This window comes from Phyllobates terribilis, unplaced genomic scaffold (assembly GCF_046119375.1).
Source record: "Phyllobates terribilis strain yellow unplaced genomic scaffold, ASM4611937v1 Scaffold_3__8_contigs__length_932513732, whole genome shotgun sequence".
Lineage (NCBI taxonomy): Eukaryota > Metazoa > Chordata > Amphibia > Anura > Dendrobatidae > Phyllobates > Phyllobates terribilis.
The window spans coordinates 688,221,732-688,241,889 of NW_027362763.1; the positions used below are offsets into that span (position 1 = coordinate 688,221,732).

General features: G+C 43.1%; 1 protein-coding gene across 1 annotated transcript in view; it reads right to left on the reverse strand.

The window, feature by feature from the left end:
- Window positions 1-1,016: 1,016 nt before the first annotated feature.
- Window positions 1,017-20,158, reverse strand: part of LOC141257390 (calpain-8-like) — a 97,475-nt gene continuing 78,333 nt past the window's right edge. The window contains exons 16-20 of the mRNA XM_073671887.1: window positions 12,267-12,335; window positions 9,880-9,958; window positions 9,377-9,493; window positions 8,667-8,725; window positions 1,017-1,675 (exon numbers count right to left, since the gene is read on the reverse strand). Of these exons, the coding sequence (XP_073527988.1) occupies window positions 1,652-1,675; window positions 8,667-8,725; window positions 9,377-9,493; window positions 9,880-9,958; window positions 12,267-12,335 (348 nt within the window). The 3' untranslated portion in view covers window positions 1,017-1,651. The remainder of the gene's footprint in view (window positions 1,676-8,666; window positions 8,726-9,376; window positions 9,494-9,879; window positions 9,959-12,266; window positions 12,336-20,158) is intronic.

Sequence of the window (20,158 nt, forward strand, 5' to 3'; positions counted from 1 at the left end):
CACTTCTTACAGCGTTTTTTCAGCGTTTTTCACCCATTGGAAGTAATAAGTAGTGAAAAAGCGCTGAAAAAAAACATAATGTGTGAACATAGCTATCAAGTTTTGCTGCATTATTAGTGAAAATAAGCAAGTACAACAGTATGTGAAACTCATTTATTTTGTGATTAACCATCTTGTCTTGGTCACTGAGATGGTTGTTTGTATTAGGAGAGTTTTATTAAAATAGTGATGTGTACAGTGTAAACATTGGCTGAGCTATGTGTGAGATTGAACAATACCTGTGGCCCAGGGAAGTGTGAAATTGAACAATGCCTGTGCAACTGAATGGTAGACACAATAGTGTGAAAGTAAATAGTGTCATACAAACTCAATGCATTGCCAGTGTCTAAACTATTTCTGAACAATTCACCTCTCCAACTGTTATGCCAAAACCAGAATGAGATTTTTTTTTCACTGTACTTAAGGTACATGCATAAAGAGACAAAAGGACTGTCAAAATAAAGCTAAAAAAATCCAGCAAAACCTGCATTTTATACGCAGCTTCTTTCCTGCCAGAGATTAAGTTTTGCTGCAGATTTGTGATGTCAAAAAAACTATGATGTGTGAACATACCCTTAGAATCAAAATCATTGTGAACTAAAAGATAAATGTTAAAAAATGAAGAAACTTAAACGGAATCTGCCAAGGGCTGCATGAATCAGAGCCTCGTTGCACATTGGCAGCCAGGTATATTTTAATCTGAAACGCTGTAACCCCAGTCAGCATATGTACACACTTGAGAGAGAACTGTCAATAAGTGGGGGTGAGGAGGGAAGAAGCCATCCGGGAACTAGTCATATGTGTCCTTGTTGTTCCCGGGCAGGTTTTTAAACACTAACATTTCCATGAAGCTGCAATCGCACAGCCAGGCTCTGATTCATGCTGCCAATGATTCGGGCACAATTTATCTAATGACAGGTTCTCTTTAAAAATAAATAAATATCAAAGCCATAATTATACCCCAAACACAATGAAGGTAGATTAGACGGGTTTAATTATTACTTAGGAGATACATAATTTGCAGATATTGAGTTGGCTTGATATCGACACAATTTATTTATTGGTGAATGTGGGATTGTGATTACTCGTATTATTTGGTTACACAATTCTAAAAGGTGAACCCAACTGCACTGTACTTTCCATTCTTTTTGTTACAACACGAGCCGACCTCCCCCTGTAAAAACACCTTATTTCATAAATATCTTTATACGGATTCAAAGTTTTATTTTTATTATATCTGAATCACAATTCTTGACTTGACAGACAGATTTATACAGATCTGTCTTTAATATGCTCCTGAGCTCCCCTTAGTGGTAATTGAAAACAACCAATATTTTATAATTTACTTCTATGGCTATTTTTTTTTTTTTTTTTTTTTTTAAATAATATACATTTTTGTTTAGGACACCCTAAATATTCATTATCAGACTACGCAGATATTATTGAATCATCTGAGCCGTTTCTCAGAGCTTGGTACCCAATTAGTAGTTAGCACAGCAATACCATCAGTACAACAGCTTACATTATCAAGAATAGCCCTATAAAATAATTTTTTATTTATTAAATATTAAACATAAGGAGGTTGGGTCATTGCCATCAGTGCCTTCATCTTCTAAACTAGTGTAGCGGACAGCCACTGTAAAATAAATAATAATAATTAATAAATCCAAATCGGCAAAAAGAAGTTAATATAAAAGCACAAAGTTTCTTAAAAGGCTATTACCAACCGGAAAACTAATCATTTATCCACAGGACAGGTAATAGCTTGCTGATCACTGGGGGTCTAACTGTTGAGAATCCCATAGAAAATGAAAACAGGGTTGCAAAATGTCCCATTAGAATGTAATTCCATTCATTGCCTATGGGACTGTACTTGACTATCTCCAGCATTCTCATAGGTATATCAGTGTCTGTTGGTGTCTCAGCGGTCAAATCTCAAAGGATGAAAAGGGTGAAGCGGTCAAAAATGATATTGAGAAGGCCGAACTTTTAAATTCACATTTTGCATCTGTGTTCCCTTAGAAAGCAAATGTAACATCAGCTGATGGGCTATCGAAGGAATAAAAGAATCCACACTATCTATAAACAGAGAGATGATGGTAAGGAAACAATTAGCTAATTTAAATTAATTTAAATCTCCTGGTCCAGATGAATTTCATCCTAGGGTACTGAAAGATATAGCAAAGGAAATTGCAGAACCACTAGCAAGAATCTTTGAAAAATCCTGGAGAACACAAGAAGTCCAAGAAGAAGGAACAAATGTTGTCCCTATCTTCCAAAAAGGAAAGAAGATGGAGCCAGGAAATTACAGGCCAGTGAGCCTTACTTCTATACCAGGAAAGATCTTTGAACAAATTATAAACCAGCATGTACAGTGGGGAAAATAAGTATTTGATAGTCTGGCGACTTTGCAAGTTTTCCAACCTATAAAGAATGGGTAGAGCTTTGTAATTTTTATCATAGGTCCACTTCAACTGCGAGAAAATCACATTGTACACACATGGTCAAAATTGTTGGTACCCCTCATTTAATGAAAGAAAAACCCACAATGGTCACAGAAATAACTTGAATCTGACAAAAGTAATAATAAATTAAAAATCTATTGTACCCCTGAAAATAATGTGACAAAAGGGACATGGTTAATCAAGTTGTGTCCACTAATCAGCATCACAGGTGTCTACAATCTTGTAATCAGTCAGTGAGCCTGTATATAGGGCTACAGATACTCACTGTGCTGTTTGGTGACATGGTGTGTACCACGCTCAACATGGACCAGAGGAAGCAAAGGAGAGAGTAGTCTCAGGAGATTAGAAAGAAAATTATAGACAAGCATGTTAAAGGTAAAGGTTATAAGACCATCTCTAAGCAGCTTGATGTTCCTGTGACTACACTTGCACATATTATTTAGACATTTAAGATCCATGGGACTGTAGCCAACCTCCCTGATTGTGGCCGCAGGAGGAAAATTGATGACAAACCAAAGAGACGGATAATACGAATGGTAACAAAAGAGCCCAGGAAAACTTCTAAAGAGAATAAAGGTGAACGTCAAGCTCAAGGAACATCAGTGTCAGATCGCACCATCCGTCGTTGTTTGATCCAAAGTGGACTTCATGGGTGACGACCAAGGAGAACACCATTTTTGAAAAAAAATCATAAAAAAGCCAGACTTGAATTTGCTAAACTACATGTTGACAAGCCACAAAGCTTCTGGGAGAATGTCCTATGGACAGATGAGACAAAAAAGGAAGTTTTTGGCAAGGCACATCAGCTCCATGTTCACAGATGGAAAAATGAAGCATACCAAGAAAAGAACACTGTCCTTACTGTGAAACATGGAGGAGGCTCTGTTATGTTCTGGGCCTGCTTTGCTGCATCTGGCACTGGGTGTCTTGAATCTGTGCAGGGTACAATGAAATCTCAAGACTATCAAGGGATTCTAGAGAGAAATGGGCTGCCCAGTGTCAGAAAGCTTGGTCTCAGTCGCAGGTCATGGGTCTTGAAACACAATAATGACTCAAAACACACAGCTAAAAACACCCAAGAATGGCTAAGAGGAAAACATTGGACTATTCTGAAGTGGCCTTCTATGAGCCCTGACCTAAATCCTATTGAGCATCTTTGGAAAGAGATGAAACATGCTGTCTGGAAAAGGCAACCTTCAAACACGAGACAACTGGAGCAGTTTGCTGATGAGGAGTCGGCCAAAATACCTGTCGAGAGGTGTAGAAGTCTCATTGACAGTTACTGGAATCGTGTGATTGCCTCAAAAGGTTGTTCAACAAAATATTAAGTTAAGAAGAACCATCATTTCTGTCCAGGCCTATTTCATGAGTTTAATTTTTTTTTTTAATTCTGTGGAAGCAGAAAAGCAATGTCTGACTTTCATTTGTTCATTTTCATAGATTTTTAATTTATTATTACTATTGTCAGATTCAAGTTATTTCTGTGACCATTGTGGGTTTTTCTTTCATTAAACGAGGGGTACCAACAATTTTGACCACGTGTGTATGTGACGCGCCCCCTGGGCCTGTGTTGTGCTGTTGCTGTGCAGGGGGAATACCCGGAGCCGGATCGCTGGGGGTTGTAGTTCTCCGTGGCGGTGACCCGGTCCGTGCCCAGGGTGGTCAAACCAGTGGCAGTCTATTTGTATTGTAATAAGTGTCCGACTACGCCACCCGTGGATCGCGGTCAGTGGGGACCGCCGCTGCGCTGCCGACCGCTGAGGCTGATGTTGGTTGCGCAGCTGAGTATGGGATAACTCCCCACGGGAGGAGTATTGCCTCAGGGCAGCTAATGTGGATGATGGTGGTAGTGATGGTGTGAGTGTCCCAGTACTGATGGTGCTGGTGCGGCGATGAAACACAGAGACTTGTAATTGCAGTTTCCAAAGCTTTACTCACGGTTGTTATTCAGGTCAATGCTGCAGGCGATGACTGCCCAAGCCGTGCTGCATCCACCAGGTGAGGGACTCGGTCAACTCCCAGGCAATTCCAGAGCGTGGTTCAGAGCTCCCCTCTCTTCCTTTCTACTGGCCGTCCCCACCAGTGACCCACTTTTGTCCAGCTTCCTCGGGCCTTCTGTTGGCGAAACCTCTCCTGGTTTCCCTGACCCTATGCGGTATGCCTTTCTGGTGGATGTAGTGAGGGGTCGCACCAAGATGTGGTCACAACCTCCGGTTTTGGCTGAGGATTAGTCGCCTCCACCAATTTGGGTTCCGGTACCCTATTCTGCCAACCCTTCACCCAGTATCTCCTCTGGGCATATGGGGTTCCTTCTGCCTTCGTGTCTCTGGGCCTTTCTCTGTGTTCTTTGCTTCCTTTCTCCTCTGTTCCAGTTCCTTTCTTACTTTCCTTTCTGTTCCTCCTCCTCTCTCTCTCTGCTGCTTCTGGCCTCCACTCCAGGCCTGCCTCTGGAGCTGGGCCCAGACTGAGCCACAGCTCCCTGTCAGCCCTCTCTGGCTGAGCTCCTCTCCTCTTCTCCTCCTGCCTGAACTGAACACTGATCTAAGATGGTGCCCACCTTATATACCTCCCTCTATGTGTGAGCCCAGGTGACTAGCAACCAATGGGCTCCTACCTATGCCCAGAAACCCACCCCTATCTGCTCCTACACCACTGGGTGTACTTTCCCCTCCCCACTCCAGCCAGGAACAGAAGCTGTCGTGCCTGCACTCTGTCTAGTGGGAGCACCGTTGGTCTGTTCCTCGGAAATGGGGTGTGTGTGGTGCATGCAGCCTACCGAGCCCTGGTCCACACTCCCTCCTTACCCGGGAGTGGAATATCACACCTCTGGTTCGAGGTGCAATACCACTGTAGCAGCCGAGTCCTTGGGGTGCTACATATGATTTTTACATAATTAATTTTTATTTTATTGCATGCAATAAGTATTCGATACAATAGAAAACAGAACTTAATATTTCGTAAAGAAACCTTTGATTGCAGTTACAGAGGTCAGACGTTTCCTGTAGTTCTTGACCAAGATTGCACACACTGCAGCAAGGATTTTGGCCCACTCCTCTATAAAGATATTCTCCAGATCTCTCAGGATTCGAGGCTGTCACTGGGCAACATTGAGTTCAAGCTCCCTCCAAAGATTTTCTATTGGGTTCAGGTCTGGAGACTGGCTAAGCCACTCCAGGACCTTGAAATGCTTCTTACGGAGCGACTCCTTAGTTGCCCTGGCTGTGTGTTTCGGATCATTGTCATGCTGGAAGACCCAGGCACGACCCACCTTTAATGCTCTTACTGAGGGAAGGAGGTTGCTAGCCAAAATCTCGTGATACATGACCCCATCCATCCTCCCTTCAATACAGTGCAGTCATCCTGTCCCCTTTGCAGAAAAGCACCCCCAAAGTATGATGCTTCCCCCACCATGTTTCACAGTTGGGACGGTGTTCTTAGAGTTGTACTCATCCTTCTTCTTCCTCCAAATACGGCGAGTAGAGTTGATACCAAAAAGTTCTATTTTGGTCTCATCTGACCACATGATCTTCTCCCATTCCTACTCTGGATCATGCAGATGGTCATTGGCAAACTTCAAATGGGCTTGGACATGTGCTGGCGTGAGCAGCGGGGCCTTAATCCATGACGACGTATTGTGTTACTAATGGTAATGTTTGAGACCAGCTCTCTTCAGGTCATTTACCAGGTCCTCCTTTTAGTTCTGGGCTGATTCCTGACCTTTCTCAGAATCATCCTTACCCTACAAGGCGAGATCTTGCATGGAGCCCCAGACCAATGAAGATTCACATTCATCTTGTGTTTCTTCCATTTTCTAATAATTGTGCCAACAGTTGTTGCTTTCTCACCAAGCTGCTTGCCTTTTGTCCTATAGCCCATCTCAGCCTTGTGCAGGTCTACAATTTTGTCCCTGGTGTCCTTAGACAGCTCATTGGTCTCGCCCATGGTGGAGAGGTTGGACTGTGATTGATTAAGTGTGTGGACAGGTGTCTTTTATACAGGTAATGAGTTCACACAGGTGCAATTAATACAGGTAATGAATGCAGAGCAGGAGGGCTTCTTAAACGAGCAGGTCTGTGAGAGCCAGAATTCTTGCTGGTTGGTAGGTGATCAAACACTTATTTTATACAACAAAATGCAATTTAATTATTTTAAAAATCACACAATGTGATTTTCTAGTTTTTATTTTTAGATTCTGTCTCTCACAGTTGAAGTGTACCTGCGATACAAAATTACAGACCTCTCCATCCTTTCTAGGTGGGAAATCTTGCAAAATCAATAGTGTATCAAATTTCCCCCACTGTATATAAGTACTTGAATAAGAATACAGTAATTAACCAGAGCCAGCATGGGTTTGTAGCAAACAAGACATGCCAGACTGCTGCTGACACTGTTATAGCGGTAATGTCCCCCAATTCTGTACTAATATCTCCTATCCTGGTATATATATAAGCAATGTAATGAAACTTAAAGGAATAACATACAGATTAGATATTAGGAAAAACATTTTGACAGTGAGGGTGATCAATGAGGGAAACAGGCGGCCACGAGAGGTGGTGAGTTCTCCTTTAACCCCTTTACAGCCCATGCCGTATTAGTACGCACATTTGCGTACCCCCCGTTCAGTGAGGGCTGCTGCGCTGAGCCCTCACTGAACCGAGCACATGTCAGCTGATTCTAACAGCTGACATGTGCCCACAACAGCCGCGGGTGGAATCGCGATCCACCCGCGGCTGTTAACATGTTAAATGCCGCTGTCAATCTCCGACAGCGGCATTTAACGCGCGCTTCCGGGTTGCGCGTCATAAGCCCCGCCCATCGGCGACCGCCGATGGGCGGGCATGACAACCCAGGGTCTGCAGCAGACGCCTGTGGTTGTCATGATCTGGTCGCTATGAGCGCCACCTAGTGGTCGGCGCTCATAGCACAGGACCATTTGTGCTGCATGCAGGGGATCTGCTGGTCCCCTGTATGTAGCAGAGCCGATCAGACAACTGCTGCTTCTAGTCTCCTATGGAGACTATTGAAGCATGCAGTAAGTGAAAAAAAAAAGTTTTTAAAAATATAAAAAAAATAAAAAAAATATAAAAGTTTAAATCCCCCCTCCTTCGCCCCATTCAAAATAAAATATTAAAAAAAAAACCCTACATAGACATATTTGGTATCGCCGCGTTCAGAATCACCCCATCTATCAATATAAAAAAAGAATTAATCCGATCGGTAAACGGTGTAACGAGAAAAAAATTCTAAACGCCAGAATTACGTTTTTTGGTCGCCGCAAAATTGCAATAAAATGCAATAACGGGCGATCAAAACATCGGATCTACCCCAAAATGTTATCAATAAAAACGCCAGCCCGGCATGCAAAAAATAAGCCCTCACCCAGCCCCAGATCACGAAAAATGGAGACGCTACAGGTCTCGGAAAATGGCGCTATTTTTTAAAAAAAAAAAAAAATACCAAATTTTGGAATTTTTTTTCACCACTTAAATATAAAATAACCTATACATGTTTGGTGCCTACAAACTCGTAATGACCTGGAGAATAAGAATGGCAGGTCAGTTTTAGCATTCAGTGAACGTGGTAAAAAAAAAAAACAACTGTGGTATTGCACTTTTTTTGCAATTTTACCGCACTTGGAATTTTTTTCCCGTTTTCCCGTACACGATATGGTAAAACTAGTAATGGCGTTGAAAAGTACAACTTGTCCCGCAAAAATAAACCCTCACACGGCCATATTGTCCAAAAAATAAAAACGCTATGGCTCTGGGACCAAGGGGAGCAAAAAACGAAAAAGCAAAAACGACAAAACCCAAGGTTGCGAAAGGGTTAATGGAAGTCTTCAAACAAAGGCTGGACAGACATCTGTCTGAGATGATTTAGTGAATTCTGCATTGAACAGGGGGTTGGACAATGGACACAATGACCCTGGAGGTCCCTTCCAACTCTAACATTCAGATTAGCGCACTGCTTGGCAGTCTCCCTCAGTCCCATAGACTAGAAATGTCTCAGCAGTGTGTTTGCAATCTCATGATCAGTGGCTTTCCCACTGGCCATGTGCTAAATTTTATTTTTTGAAAGTGGATAAATTTTATTTTTTGAAAACCCATTAAAGTGGATTCAGGGCAATAATGTTCTTAATAGGAATATAAATCATCGATGTACCTCCGGTAGGGAGAGCTCAATGCTTCCACGGTTCTCCTTATCCAACAGAATAAACATTTCTGTAAAGAATAAAATGTACAAATTAAAAGGAAATATTTTTAAATTATTCCCATCATCTACCAGTTTAATCCATTAACAACACAGCAAGATTTATAATTTTTGATTCACTGCACTTATTGTGACGGTTGACATAGCTGTATGATCTTATTATGTAGAACATGATTTCTTTTTTTTCAACCATTTTGGTTACAATTTTTTTTTATTGAATTATATATTTTTTTTTTTACAAAAATGCATGTTCTCTCTATTCATGCTCATCCGCTTAGTCTCTTCTTGCTGCAATACTGGTGCTGCACGCAACACTAAGGAAATCAGAGATCAATTCTGCCCCTTTTCCCTATCACATCCTGCAGCCTCAGAGACACAAAGAGAAAACGCAGTTGCAGGACTCTGACATTTTACTGTTTTACACCAGATTGATTTTTTTAGTGACTGAGGAGGTTCCTAAACACATGAGCAGGGCCTGATGTGAAAAGTGCACTGCAACATTCGGCCATATTTTGCAAGGGGCAGACAAACATTTAAAAGCCATACATGACTTAAGGTGTGACCTACCGGATGGGCGCAGTCTAAATAAAGTCTGTGCCTATCAGCTCCAAAGATTTACATCAAATATTGAGTCTATTGAGTATGGGCAGAATTACACTTACTGAATAAGGTTTCCAGACGTATCATGCATGATACGAAAGAGTCAAAGTTGATAGTTAGGTCACTGGAGGCATAGCGCTGAGCAATGCTATGCTGGATAGTATTGTTCAGGGTAAAACCTGGGAAGATAAATGTAAGGTAATTAGAGCGTCCTAAAGTCCTATTTAGTTATAGGAAAACCAAAATTACATTTATTTTATCTTTTACCTATAAACATTGATTAACTTCTGAAGTCCCAACACCTGAACTTATACAATAGGTCTCTACTTGAAGGAGAAAAATGATTATGGGTACATGTAGCGGCCACTACAGGAGGAATATAGTATTACATGTGGTCATTCAAAGGACTAGGACCATCATATCTGCTATTGTCAGTTACTCCACACTGTGTCTCTCAAATAGGTGACATGCACCAAGTCATCAAGGATTATGTAAGTGGTCATCTACTGGTCTTTGAATGCCAGATTAAAATATTTATCTATATTTAATAGAAAAAAAAAATCACCTGCATCCTGTAAAGCGGCCCTCATTTCATGTGCGTCCATTGTTCCTGATTTATCGTTATCAACTTTTACAAAAATTTCCTATTGGATAACGAAAATTAAATTAGAGCTTCAATTTCCTTAAAACTTCACAGAAATGCTTATTTTAAGACATATTTTGATACGCCCCATTCGTTTAAAGTTTATTTTATGGAATATTTAGGAGTTATAGCTAATACATGTGACAACCTGAGTATTTTTTTAGTGACTTAAAGGTTTTTTTTTTCCCACATGACAACAATCCCTTAAATACATTAATACCATCCCCAGGATCAGTTGCCACAACTCCTATTTTCTCTGCATCGCCCAATGTTTCTAGTACTGGTTGACTCATTCACAGAGCTGTGTAGTTCACACGTAGCCACAGGTTCATGGCAATGGCTGATAATGCAAACATTTAATTATCACTTAAAGGGGTTGACCCATGAACTAAATTTAATTTTAATCAATAGATCTTTGAATAATAATTACTTCCACAATTGGATGTGTTTAAAATATATGTTCCTGTGCTGAGATAATCTTATAAAAATGTGCCCCTATTGTGTACTGTGTAATGGCTGTGTCTGACCGTGCAGGAACATGGTCTGATCATACCACATCTCCTGGGCAGGGGAGGATGCAAAAGAGTATGCAGACATTACAGCAGGGGATCACAGCTGATTAGTGATGAGAAAGCATGCTCGTTACACGAGATTTACGAGCATGCTCGGGTGTTTTCCGAGTATCTTTGGCGTGCTCGGGTGTTATGTTTGAGTCACTTTGTGCGCATGATTTGCGACTGTTAGACAGCTTTAATACATGTGAGGAATGCCTGTTTCTTAGGCATTCCTCACATGTATTAAAGCTGTGAAACAGTCTCAAATCATGCACACTGAGTGACTCAAACATAACACCTGAGAACGCTGAAGATACTCGGCGGGAGCTCCAATGTTTGGGCACACAGAGGCTCTCCAAGCGCAACATAGTGTCCGCTAACAATTTGAGCCGATTTTCCATTCAATTTGTTAGCGGACACCATGTTGCATTTGGAGAGTCCCTGTGTGCCCAAACAGTAGAGCTCCCCCACAAGTGACCCCATTTTGGAAACTAGACCCCCCAAGGCAAATATCTAGATGCATAGTGAGCACTTGGAACCCCTAGGTGCTTCACAAATTGATTCGTAAAAATGAAAAAGTGAAAAAAAAAAACACTTTTTCATTTTTACGAATCAATTTGTGAAGCACCTGGGGGTTCAAAGTGCTCACTATGCATCTAGATAGGTGCCTTGGGGGGTCTAGTTTCAAAATGGGGTCACTTGTAGGGGAGCTCCAATGTTTAGGCAAATCAGGGGCTCTCCAAACGCAACATGGCGTCCGCTAATTATTCAAGCAAATTTTACAATCAAAAAGTCAAATGGCGCTCCTTCCCTTCCGAGCCCTGCCGTGCGCCCAAACAGTGTTTTTTCCCCACATATGGGGTATCTGCGTGCCCAGGGGAAATTGCACAACAAATTTTGGGGTCCATTTTTTCTTTTTACCCCTGTTAAAATAAAAGAAATTGGGTCTAAAGTAACATTTTTGTGAAAAAAGTTAAATGTTCATTTTTTTCTTCCACATTCCAAAAATTCCTGTGAAGCACCTGAAGGGTTAATAAACTTCATGAATGTGGTTTTGAGCACCTTGAGGGGTGCAGTTTTTAGAATGGTGTCACTTTGGGGTATTTTCTGTCATAAAGACCTCTCAAAGTGACTTCAAATGTGATGTGGTCCCTAAAAAAATGGTTTTGTAAATTTTGTTGGAAAAATGGGAAATCGCTGGTCAACTTTTAACCCTTTTAGCTTCCTAACAAAAAAAATTTTGGTTCCAAAATTGTGCTGATGTAAAGTAGACATGTCGGAAATGTTATTTATTAACTCTTTTGTGTGACATATCTCTCTGATTTAAGGGCATAAAAATTCAAACTTTGAAAATTGCAAAATTTTCAAAATTTTCGCCAAATTTCCGTTTTTTTCACATATAAACGCAAGTGATATCGAAGAAATTTTACCACAATCATGAAGTACAATATGTCACGAAAAAAACAATCTCAGAATCAGGGGGATCCGTTGAAGCGTTCCAGGGTAATTACCTCATAAAAAGACAGTGGTCAAAATTGTAAAAATTGGCCTGGTCATTAACGTGCAAACCACCCTCGGGGGTTAAGGGGTTAAGTAAATTGTTTTTGAATATGTGGCAGGTTAATATCCATAACTTTGGACAACTCCTTTAAGTGAGACTTTTTACAGCTCTACAGCTTCTCTTTCAAACTAATGGCTGTCTTAATTGAATATAATTCATGGAAGAGGGAATTTATGTTGAGGAATTGGTCGTACCATGTATTTCTGTATCTTCATCCACAGAGTTTTGAATTCTACAAGATTTAGAGTTCCGGTTCCATCCATCTGGGCAGTTATTAGTTAAGAATATAATTTATAATTGCATCTTTATTTTGTATATTGAAATTAAATAAATAATGCCGCCATATTGAAAGGGAATGAACACTTACAGCGGGTATTAACACGTCATCAATTTTCTAAATAAATATATTTCTAAAGGTGCTATTGACATGAAATTCACACCAGGTGTTGATAACAACACATCCAATCGACACAGGAAAAAAAATCAAACCATAGATATTGATAAATTAAGTGTAATAATGAAAAATGACAAAGACGAAAAAGTACTGAACACTCTTACTGAAATTTAATTAATATTACGTACAAAAGCCTTTGTTGATAATGACAGTTTCAAGACACCTCCGGTATGGAGAAACTAGTCACAGGCATTGCTCAGGTGTTATTTTGGCCCATTCTTCCACACAAGCACTCTTCACATCCTGAAGGTCCCGTGGGCTCCTTCTATGAATTCTGAGTTTTAGTTCCTTACATACATTTTCTATTCGATTTAGGTCCGGTGATTGGCTCGGCCATTCTAGCTGCTTTATTTTCTTTTTCTGAAACCAATTGAGAGTTTCCTTGGCTGTGTGTTCGGGATCATTGTCTTGCTGAAATGTCCACTCTCACTTCATCATCCTGGTAGATGGCAGCAGATTTTTATCAAGAATGTCTCCGTACATTTAACCATTCATCCTTCCTTCAATCATATGAAGGTTGCCAGTGCCGTATGATGAAAAACAACCCCACACCATAATGTTCCCACCTCCAAACTTCACTGTTAGTATGGTGTTTTTGGGGTGATATGCAATGCCTTTTGGCCTCCAAAGATGGTGTGTATTATGGCCTCCAAACAGTTTAATTTAGGTCTCATCAGACCAGGCTATATTCTCCCAGTATTTCACAGGCTTTCACTGTCTAATTACGGTTAGATTTCGGTGTCATGACTTTCCATACCTTTTTGCTCCTCTCTTTCTTCATGTGTTCAATATTTTTTCCCTGTGTCATTTCTCATTATTACACATAACAATTTATGGATATCTATGGATAATTTGTTTGCCTGTGTGGATTGGATGAGTTGTTACCAACATCTGGTGAGGATTTCATGTCAATAGCACCTTTAGAAATAGATTTACTTAGAAGATTGGTGACATGTTCAATAATTATTTCACCCACTGTATGTAATTAATAGTTTCATTGCTGCAGAGCATAGAAAAATAAAAAAAATTAAAAGGGATTTCCACAATAGAATATAATATTGAGAGTAGCAGGAAAGTTTCTCGTTGATATGTGTATGCATATCACATATGAGCTGTCACATATTGACCACCTAAGCAGGAAACAGAGGAGAATATTGACAGTGTGCATATGGCACAATGTCAAAAATCAGCAAGCTACAATCTAATAGATTGACTGCAGAAATGTAAAAAGTAGCCTCCATTGTAAACTTTATTGCATAAGTCAATAGTACACATGAAAATAAGAAACTTTGTAACATAGTAACGTAGATTGAATAAAGACCTAGGTCCATCCAGTTCAACCTTTCTTCCCCAATTGTACTCCCTACCCTAACTTATTGGGACTAGGCCTCACAAATGTATTACCATTTTTATTATTACTGCACTATTACAATTACAAATGAACCAGTTTATACTTTTTTAATTAGTTTTATTATTTTTTTTTACTGTTATGGTATTACTAAAATCCCTGTTCCTAAATCTGTTGATCCAGAAGAAGGCAAAAACCCCAGGACACATTCAGCCAATTTGCATCACGGGGAAAAATTCTTGACCCCTAGAAAGCCGATCAGTACAAGAACCCAGGATCAAAAGAACAACTATAGGTGTAACATTTTGTAGCATCGGCGTCTCTTCCCTCTGCCAGTCAGAGACGCCGTCCCTCTCACCGCCGCGCTCCCAGTCCAGCGTCCTCCAGGGCTCTTCTTCCTGCTTCTGCTGCCGACGTACGCAGCTTCCCTGGCACTGTGCTTAGGGTGCGCGTGCGCGCTCCCTTCCTCTTAAAGGGGCCGCGCGCACCGCCCTAAGGAGTCCCCGGCCAATTGCCAGAGGTCCTCCCATATATAAGGCACCTCCTCCAAAATGGAGGTGCCCGAGCAATAGTTGATGCACAGTGTACTTACCTCTGCTTCAGCCCTCAGGTTCCGCTGCTAGCCTGACTACTAGTCCTGCCCACCAGCCTGACTATCAGTCCAGTTCGCCAGCCTGACTACTCTCCAGCCCGACAGTCTGTCTTCCGTTCAGTCCGCCAGTCTGTCTATGGGCTTTGCCCGCCTGCTTACCTGGAGCACCGGCCTGTTACCTGTCAGCCTACCTGGAGGCTCCCGCCTGTCACTTGCCGTGACCACCTGTCTGCCTACCCGGAGGCTCCTGCCCGTCAATTGCCATGACCACCTGACAGCCTACCTAGAGGCTCCCGCCTGTCACTTGCCGTGACCACCTGCCAGCCTACCTAGAGACTTCCGCTTGTTGCCTGCTGTCTCTGCCAGCTCATCTACCCGGACCTCTCGTCAGCCTGCCTGCTGTGCCCATCGGCAGTATCAGTCAGTCTCAGCCATCTGACCCGTGGGAGTCACCTGCTACCTTACAAGGTCATCCCCAGAGTAGCACCTGGTCCCTCTGCTCGGTCCCTCCCTGGTCACGGAGTCGTTAGCCGCCGTACGACCAGGGTCGGTCCGAGTTGATACTTAGTTACGTCCCTCTGGGTCCCTCCTTGCACCGCAGCACAGAGGTTCCACCACCCAGATCCGTAACAGTTTGCTCGGCCATGGAACCCGGTGGCCCCCAAGCCCCATCGCTCTCTGACCTGTACCAGGAGGTTTCCCAACAGGAAGCCATCCTGAACTTCCTGAGGAGTGTCAACTCCCTCCTGGACACACTGCCTGTTCCACCCATGTCCGCCTCGAGTCGTGCGACTCCCGCTCCAGCAGTGCCGCTGCCCACCAATACCACGGCATCCAACCCAGGTCCCCGGCTTTCTGCACCTCCTCGTTTTGGAGGCGTCCCCGCTCTAGCTCGGGGTTTCATAAACCAGGGCACCCTGCACTTTGAACTTTTGGCACATCAGTTTCCCTCCGACCGGGTTCATCATGTCTCACCTCACTGGGGAAGCACTGGCATGGCTTAATCCCCTGTGGGAGAGAGGGGATCCCCTGGTGTCCGATCTATCGTCTTTCCTCGCTGCTTTCCGGAAAGTCTTCGATGAACCAGGACGAAAATCCTCTACTGCCTCCTCTTTGCTCCGTCTCCGCCAAGGGAGTCTCACCGTGGGCTAGTATGCCATACAGTTCCGTACCCTCGCTTCTGAGCTTGCCTGGGACAACGAGGCCCTGGTGTCCATCTTCTGGGAGCGTCTTTCCGGCCAGATTAAGGATGACTTGGCCAGCCGGGACATTCCTACCACCCTGGATGACCTGGTGTCGCTAACTACCCGGATCGACATCCGTTTCCTGGAACGTGCTAAAGAGACTACCCGGGAGCGAAGATTTCTCGCCTTGCTCCGGCTTTCCAGAGACCTGTCTCTAAATTAGCTACTCCCCGGGCACGCTCGCCCGAACCTATGCAAGTCGACCAGACTATGATGGTCAAATCTCGCCAAGAGTCACGCCGAGCCGAGGGGAGCTGTTTCTATTGTGGCAGTAAGGAGCACTTCATCCATTCCTGCCTGGTGAAGCCGGGAAACGCCAGTACCTAGGACCGCTCGGAGAGGTCGTCCTAGGCAAAAGTAAACCCTCTCCTTCCCTGACTTTGTCTATCTCCATCTCCTGGGGAGAGAACCGCTACTTTGAAATTGCACACCTAGATTCCGGTGCTGCTGGGAACCTCATTTCCCAGTGCCTGGTAGAGAAATATCACATTCCCACCAAACCTCTGGCTGAACCATTGGCAGTTGCCTCCGTGGATGGAAGACTCCTTCCGGTGACCATCCTGCTCGTCACAGAACCTATAACCCTGCAGGTGAGAATGCTGCACTCTGAGAGGATCTCCTTCCATGTGCTTTCCGGTCTCTCTCACTCCCTATTGCTAGGTCTACCCTGGCTTCAGAGACATGAACCCGTGCTGAACTGGCAATCCGGTGAAGTTCTCCGTTGGGGGCAGGATTGCCATGAGACCTGCCTGGTCCCGGTCCGCCCGCCCCTCACCCCAGCTAATCTACCGGGTTTACCGGCACCTTACTGGTCCTATGCAGATGTCATCGACAAAAATGAAGCAGAGACACTGCCACCTCATAGGCCATATGATTGCCCGATCGACCTGGTACCCGGTGCCACTCCACCCCGTGGGCACATTTACCCGTTGTCGTCGGCCAAAACCCGGGCCATGTCGGAATACATTAAGGAGAATCGGGCTAGGGGATTCATCCGGAAATCTACCTCCCCGGAGTCGGATTCTTCTTCGTCAAGAAGAAGGATGGTTCAAAACGCCCCTGTATAAACTATCGAGTACTTAACCAAATCACGGTCAAAAACAAATACCCCCTGCCACTCATCTCTGAGTTGTTTTACCGCCTTAAGGGTGCTAGGATCATTTCCAAGCTGGATCTACGTGGGGCATATAACCTGGTCCGGATCTGTCAAGGAGACGAGTGGAAGACAGCATTCAATACCCGGGACGGTCACTATGAATACCGTGTAAAGCCCTTCGGTCTCTGCAATGCCCCCGCCGTCTTCCAAGAATTAGTCAATGACATCTTCTGTGATCTTCTATATTCCTGCGTGGTGGTGTACCTGGATGACATCTTGGTCTTCTTTCTGAACCTTCCCACACACCGGATGTTCGTCAGGTCCTGCTTAGGCTCAGGCAGAATCACCTCTATGCCAAATTTGAGAAGTGCCTCTTCGAGCAGACCTCCCTTCCGTTCTTGGGTTATATTATCTCCCAGACAGGTCTACGAATGGACCCCGAGAAGCTCTCTGCCATCTTAAAATGGCCCTGTCCGGAGGGGTTGAAGGAGATTCAGCGATTCCTGGGCTTCGCCAACTACTACCGTCTCTTCATCCCACACTTCTCTTCTTGGACTGCTCCCATCTCTGCACTCACTCGTAAGGGAGCAAATCCCAAGATATGGCCGCCCGAAGCTGAGGAGGCCTTCCTTTTCTTAAAGCAAGCCTTCTCCTCTGCATCAGTGCTGCACCGTCCGGACTGCAACAAACAGTTCTTCCTGGAGGTTGATGCTTCCTCCTTCGGAGCCGGAGTGGTGCTCACCCAAAAATCTTCATCCGGGAGAATGGTAACCTGCGGCTTCTTCTCCAAACTCTTCTCCTCATCTGAGCGCAACTACTCCATAAGAGACCGAGAACTGCTAGCCATCAAATTGGCGCTGGAGGAGTGGCGTTACCTGCTTGAAGGTGCTCTATACCCAGTGATCATCTATACTGATCACAAAAATCTTGCATATCTCCAGAATGCCCAAAGTATCAATCCGCGTCAGGCCCGGTGGTCTTTGTTCTTCGCTCGCTTCGACTTTATCCTACATTTCCACCCGGCGGACAAGAATGTTAAAGCTGACGCCTTATCCCGATCCTTCCTGTCCTCCGATCTAGAGGAGGAGCCTACGCACATCATCGACCCCTCCAAAGTAATGAGTATGGCCCCCTTAGATCATCTCCCACCCAGTAAGACGTTTGTAGCAGTTCCAGATCGGGAGAAGATTCTTCACTGGGGTCATTCATCTAAACTAGCCGGCCATGCCGGTCAGAAGAAGACTTTCCTGCTCATTACCCAGCATTACTGGTGGCCCACCCTGCACAAGGATGTAGTAGACTTCGTCTCGGCCTGTTCGTCTTGTGCCCACAACAAAGTTCCCAGACATCTTCCAACCAGGCATGTAGAGTCCATCCGTTCACCTTTTCTGCGTCGCACAAAGACACCATGGTTGGAACCAAAGATCTCAAATTTGGACTCATCAGACCAAAGCACAGATTTCTACTGGTATAATGTCCATTCCTTGTGTTCTTTAGCCCAAACAAGTCTATTCTGCTTGTTGCCTGTCCTTAGTAGTGGTTTCCTAGCAGCTATTTTACCATGAAGGTCTGCTGTACAAAGTCTCCTCTTAACAGTTGTTGAAGAGATGTGTCTGCTGCTAGAACTCTGTGTGGCATTGACCTGGTCTCTAATCTGAGCTGCTGTAAACCTGCGATTTCTCTGACTGGTGACTCGGATAAACTTATCCTCAGAAGCAGAGGTGACTCTTGGTCTTCCTTTTCCTGGGGCGGTCCTCATGTGAGCCAGTTTCTTTGTAGCGCTTGATGGTTTTTGCAACTGCACGTGGGGACACTTTCAAAGTTTTCCCAATTTTTCGCACTGACTGACCTTCATTTCTTAAAGTAATGATGGACATTTGTTATTCTTTACTTAGAATTTGCATTATGGCAAGAAAAAAGCAGCTAACAGTCTATTCAGTAGGACTATCAGCTGTGTATCCACCAGACTTCTGCACAACACAACTGATGGTCCCAACCCCATTTATAAGGCAAGAAATCCCACTTATTAAACCTGACAGGGCACACCTGTGAAGTGAAAACCATTTCCGGTGACTACCTCTTGAAGCTCATCAAGAGAATGCCAAGAGTGTGCAAAGCAGTCATCAAAGCAAAAGGTGGCTACTTTGAAGAACCTAGAATATAAGACATATTTTCAGTTGTTTCACACTTTTTTGTTAAGTATATAATTCCACATGTGTTAATTCATAGTTTTGATGCCTTCAGTGTGAATGTACAATTTTCATAGTCATGAAAATACAGAAAAATCTTTAAATGAGAAGGTGGGTCCAAACTTTTGGTCTGTACTGTATATATATATATATATATATATATATATATATATATATATATATATATTTATTTTTTTATATATATATATATATACCTGTATGTATCTGAATGTGGTTGGTTCTAGGGTTATGGTTCTTATTTACATATGTTTTGCAACTAATCAAATGTATTTTTAGCATTTTTATCATTTTTTCACTGCATATTTTATATACGTATTTCTTATTACATCATGTATTGTTATTGTAATATTGTCATATTGTAATGTTGTTATAGTATCATTTGCACATGGGGCACTATGTAACTAATTTATTTAATTTATTTATTTGTATGTCACATTGGTCTTCTTACTTGATTCTTATTTGATTTTTCTAGTTATTAGAAGACATACAGGGATTTCCCCTCTCACATGCGCTACACTTGGTGTGCACAGCGTCTTCATATATACCTTTAAACCTCACTCCGAGCTTCAAATACTATGTCACTTCCGGGATTCCCTCTGTGCGGTCCACGCTGACACACACGCCGACGTCACTTCCCCCCGGGCGGCCGAGCTCCATGGAGACGTGTCTGCCAGGCAGGATGTGACGCCGGGATTACCACTCATGGCGCTCCTGCTTCTGTGTCACCTGTCCTCACTTTTCAAACTGATTACCGGCCCTATATATACATTGACTAATACACTTATGTACATTCTTGACAAAGCATTGGCGAAACGCGCGTCGGATGCTAGGTATGGCGCCCAGGGGGTTAGTATTGAATCTATTGAACTTTCAGCATATGTTTGTTCCACTATCATTTCCTTCTCACGCATTTAACAGGAGAATATTTTGCTGTCTACAGATCCCCTGAGTATTCAGTTAGGGGTGTTATTATTATTATGGCACTGTGCACTTTATTTTGCCCCTATTATAACTGTGGTGATCTGTAATTAGCACATATATACAAAATAATAATTTTTCCCTGTTGCGGTCGTGACTGTTGTGTGTTCATTTGAGCTATTCTACCATTGCTATTTATTATTGCTATTTACTTCTATACTCCC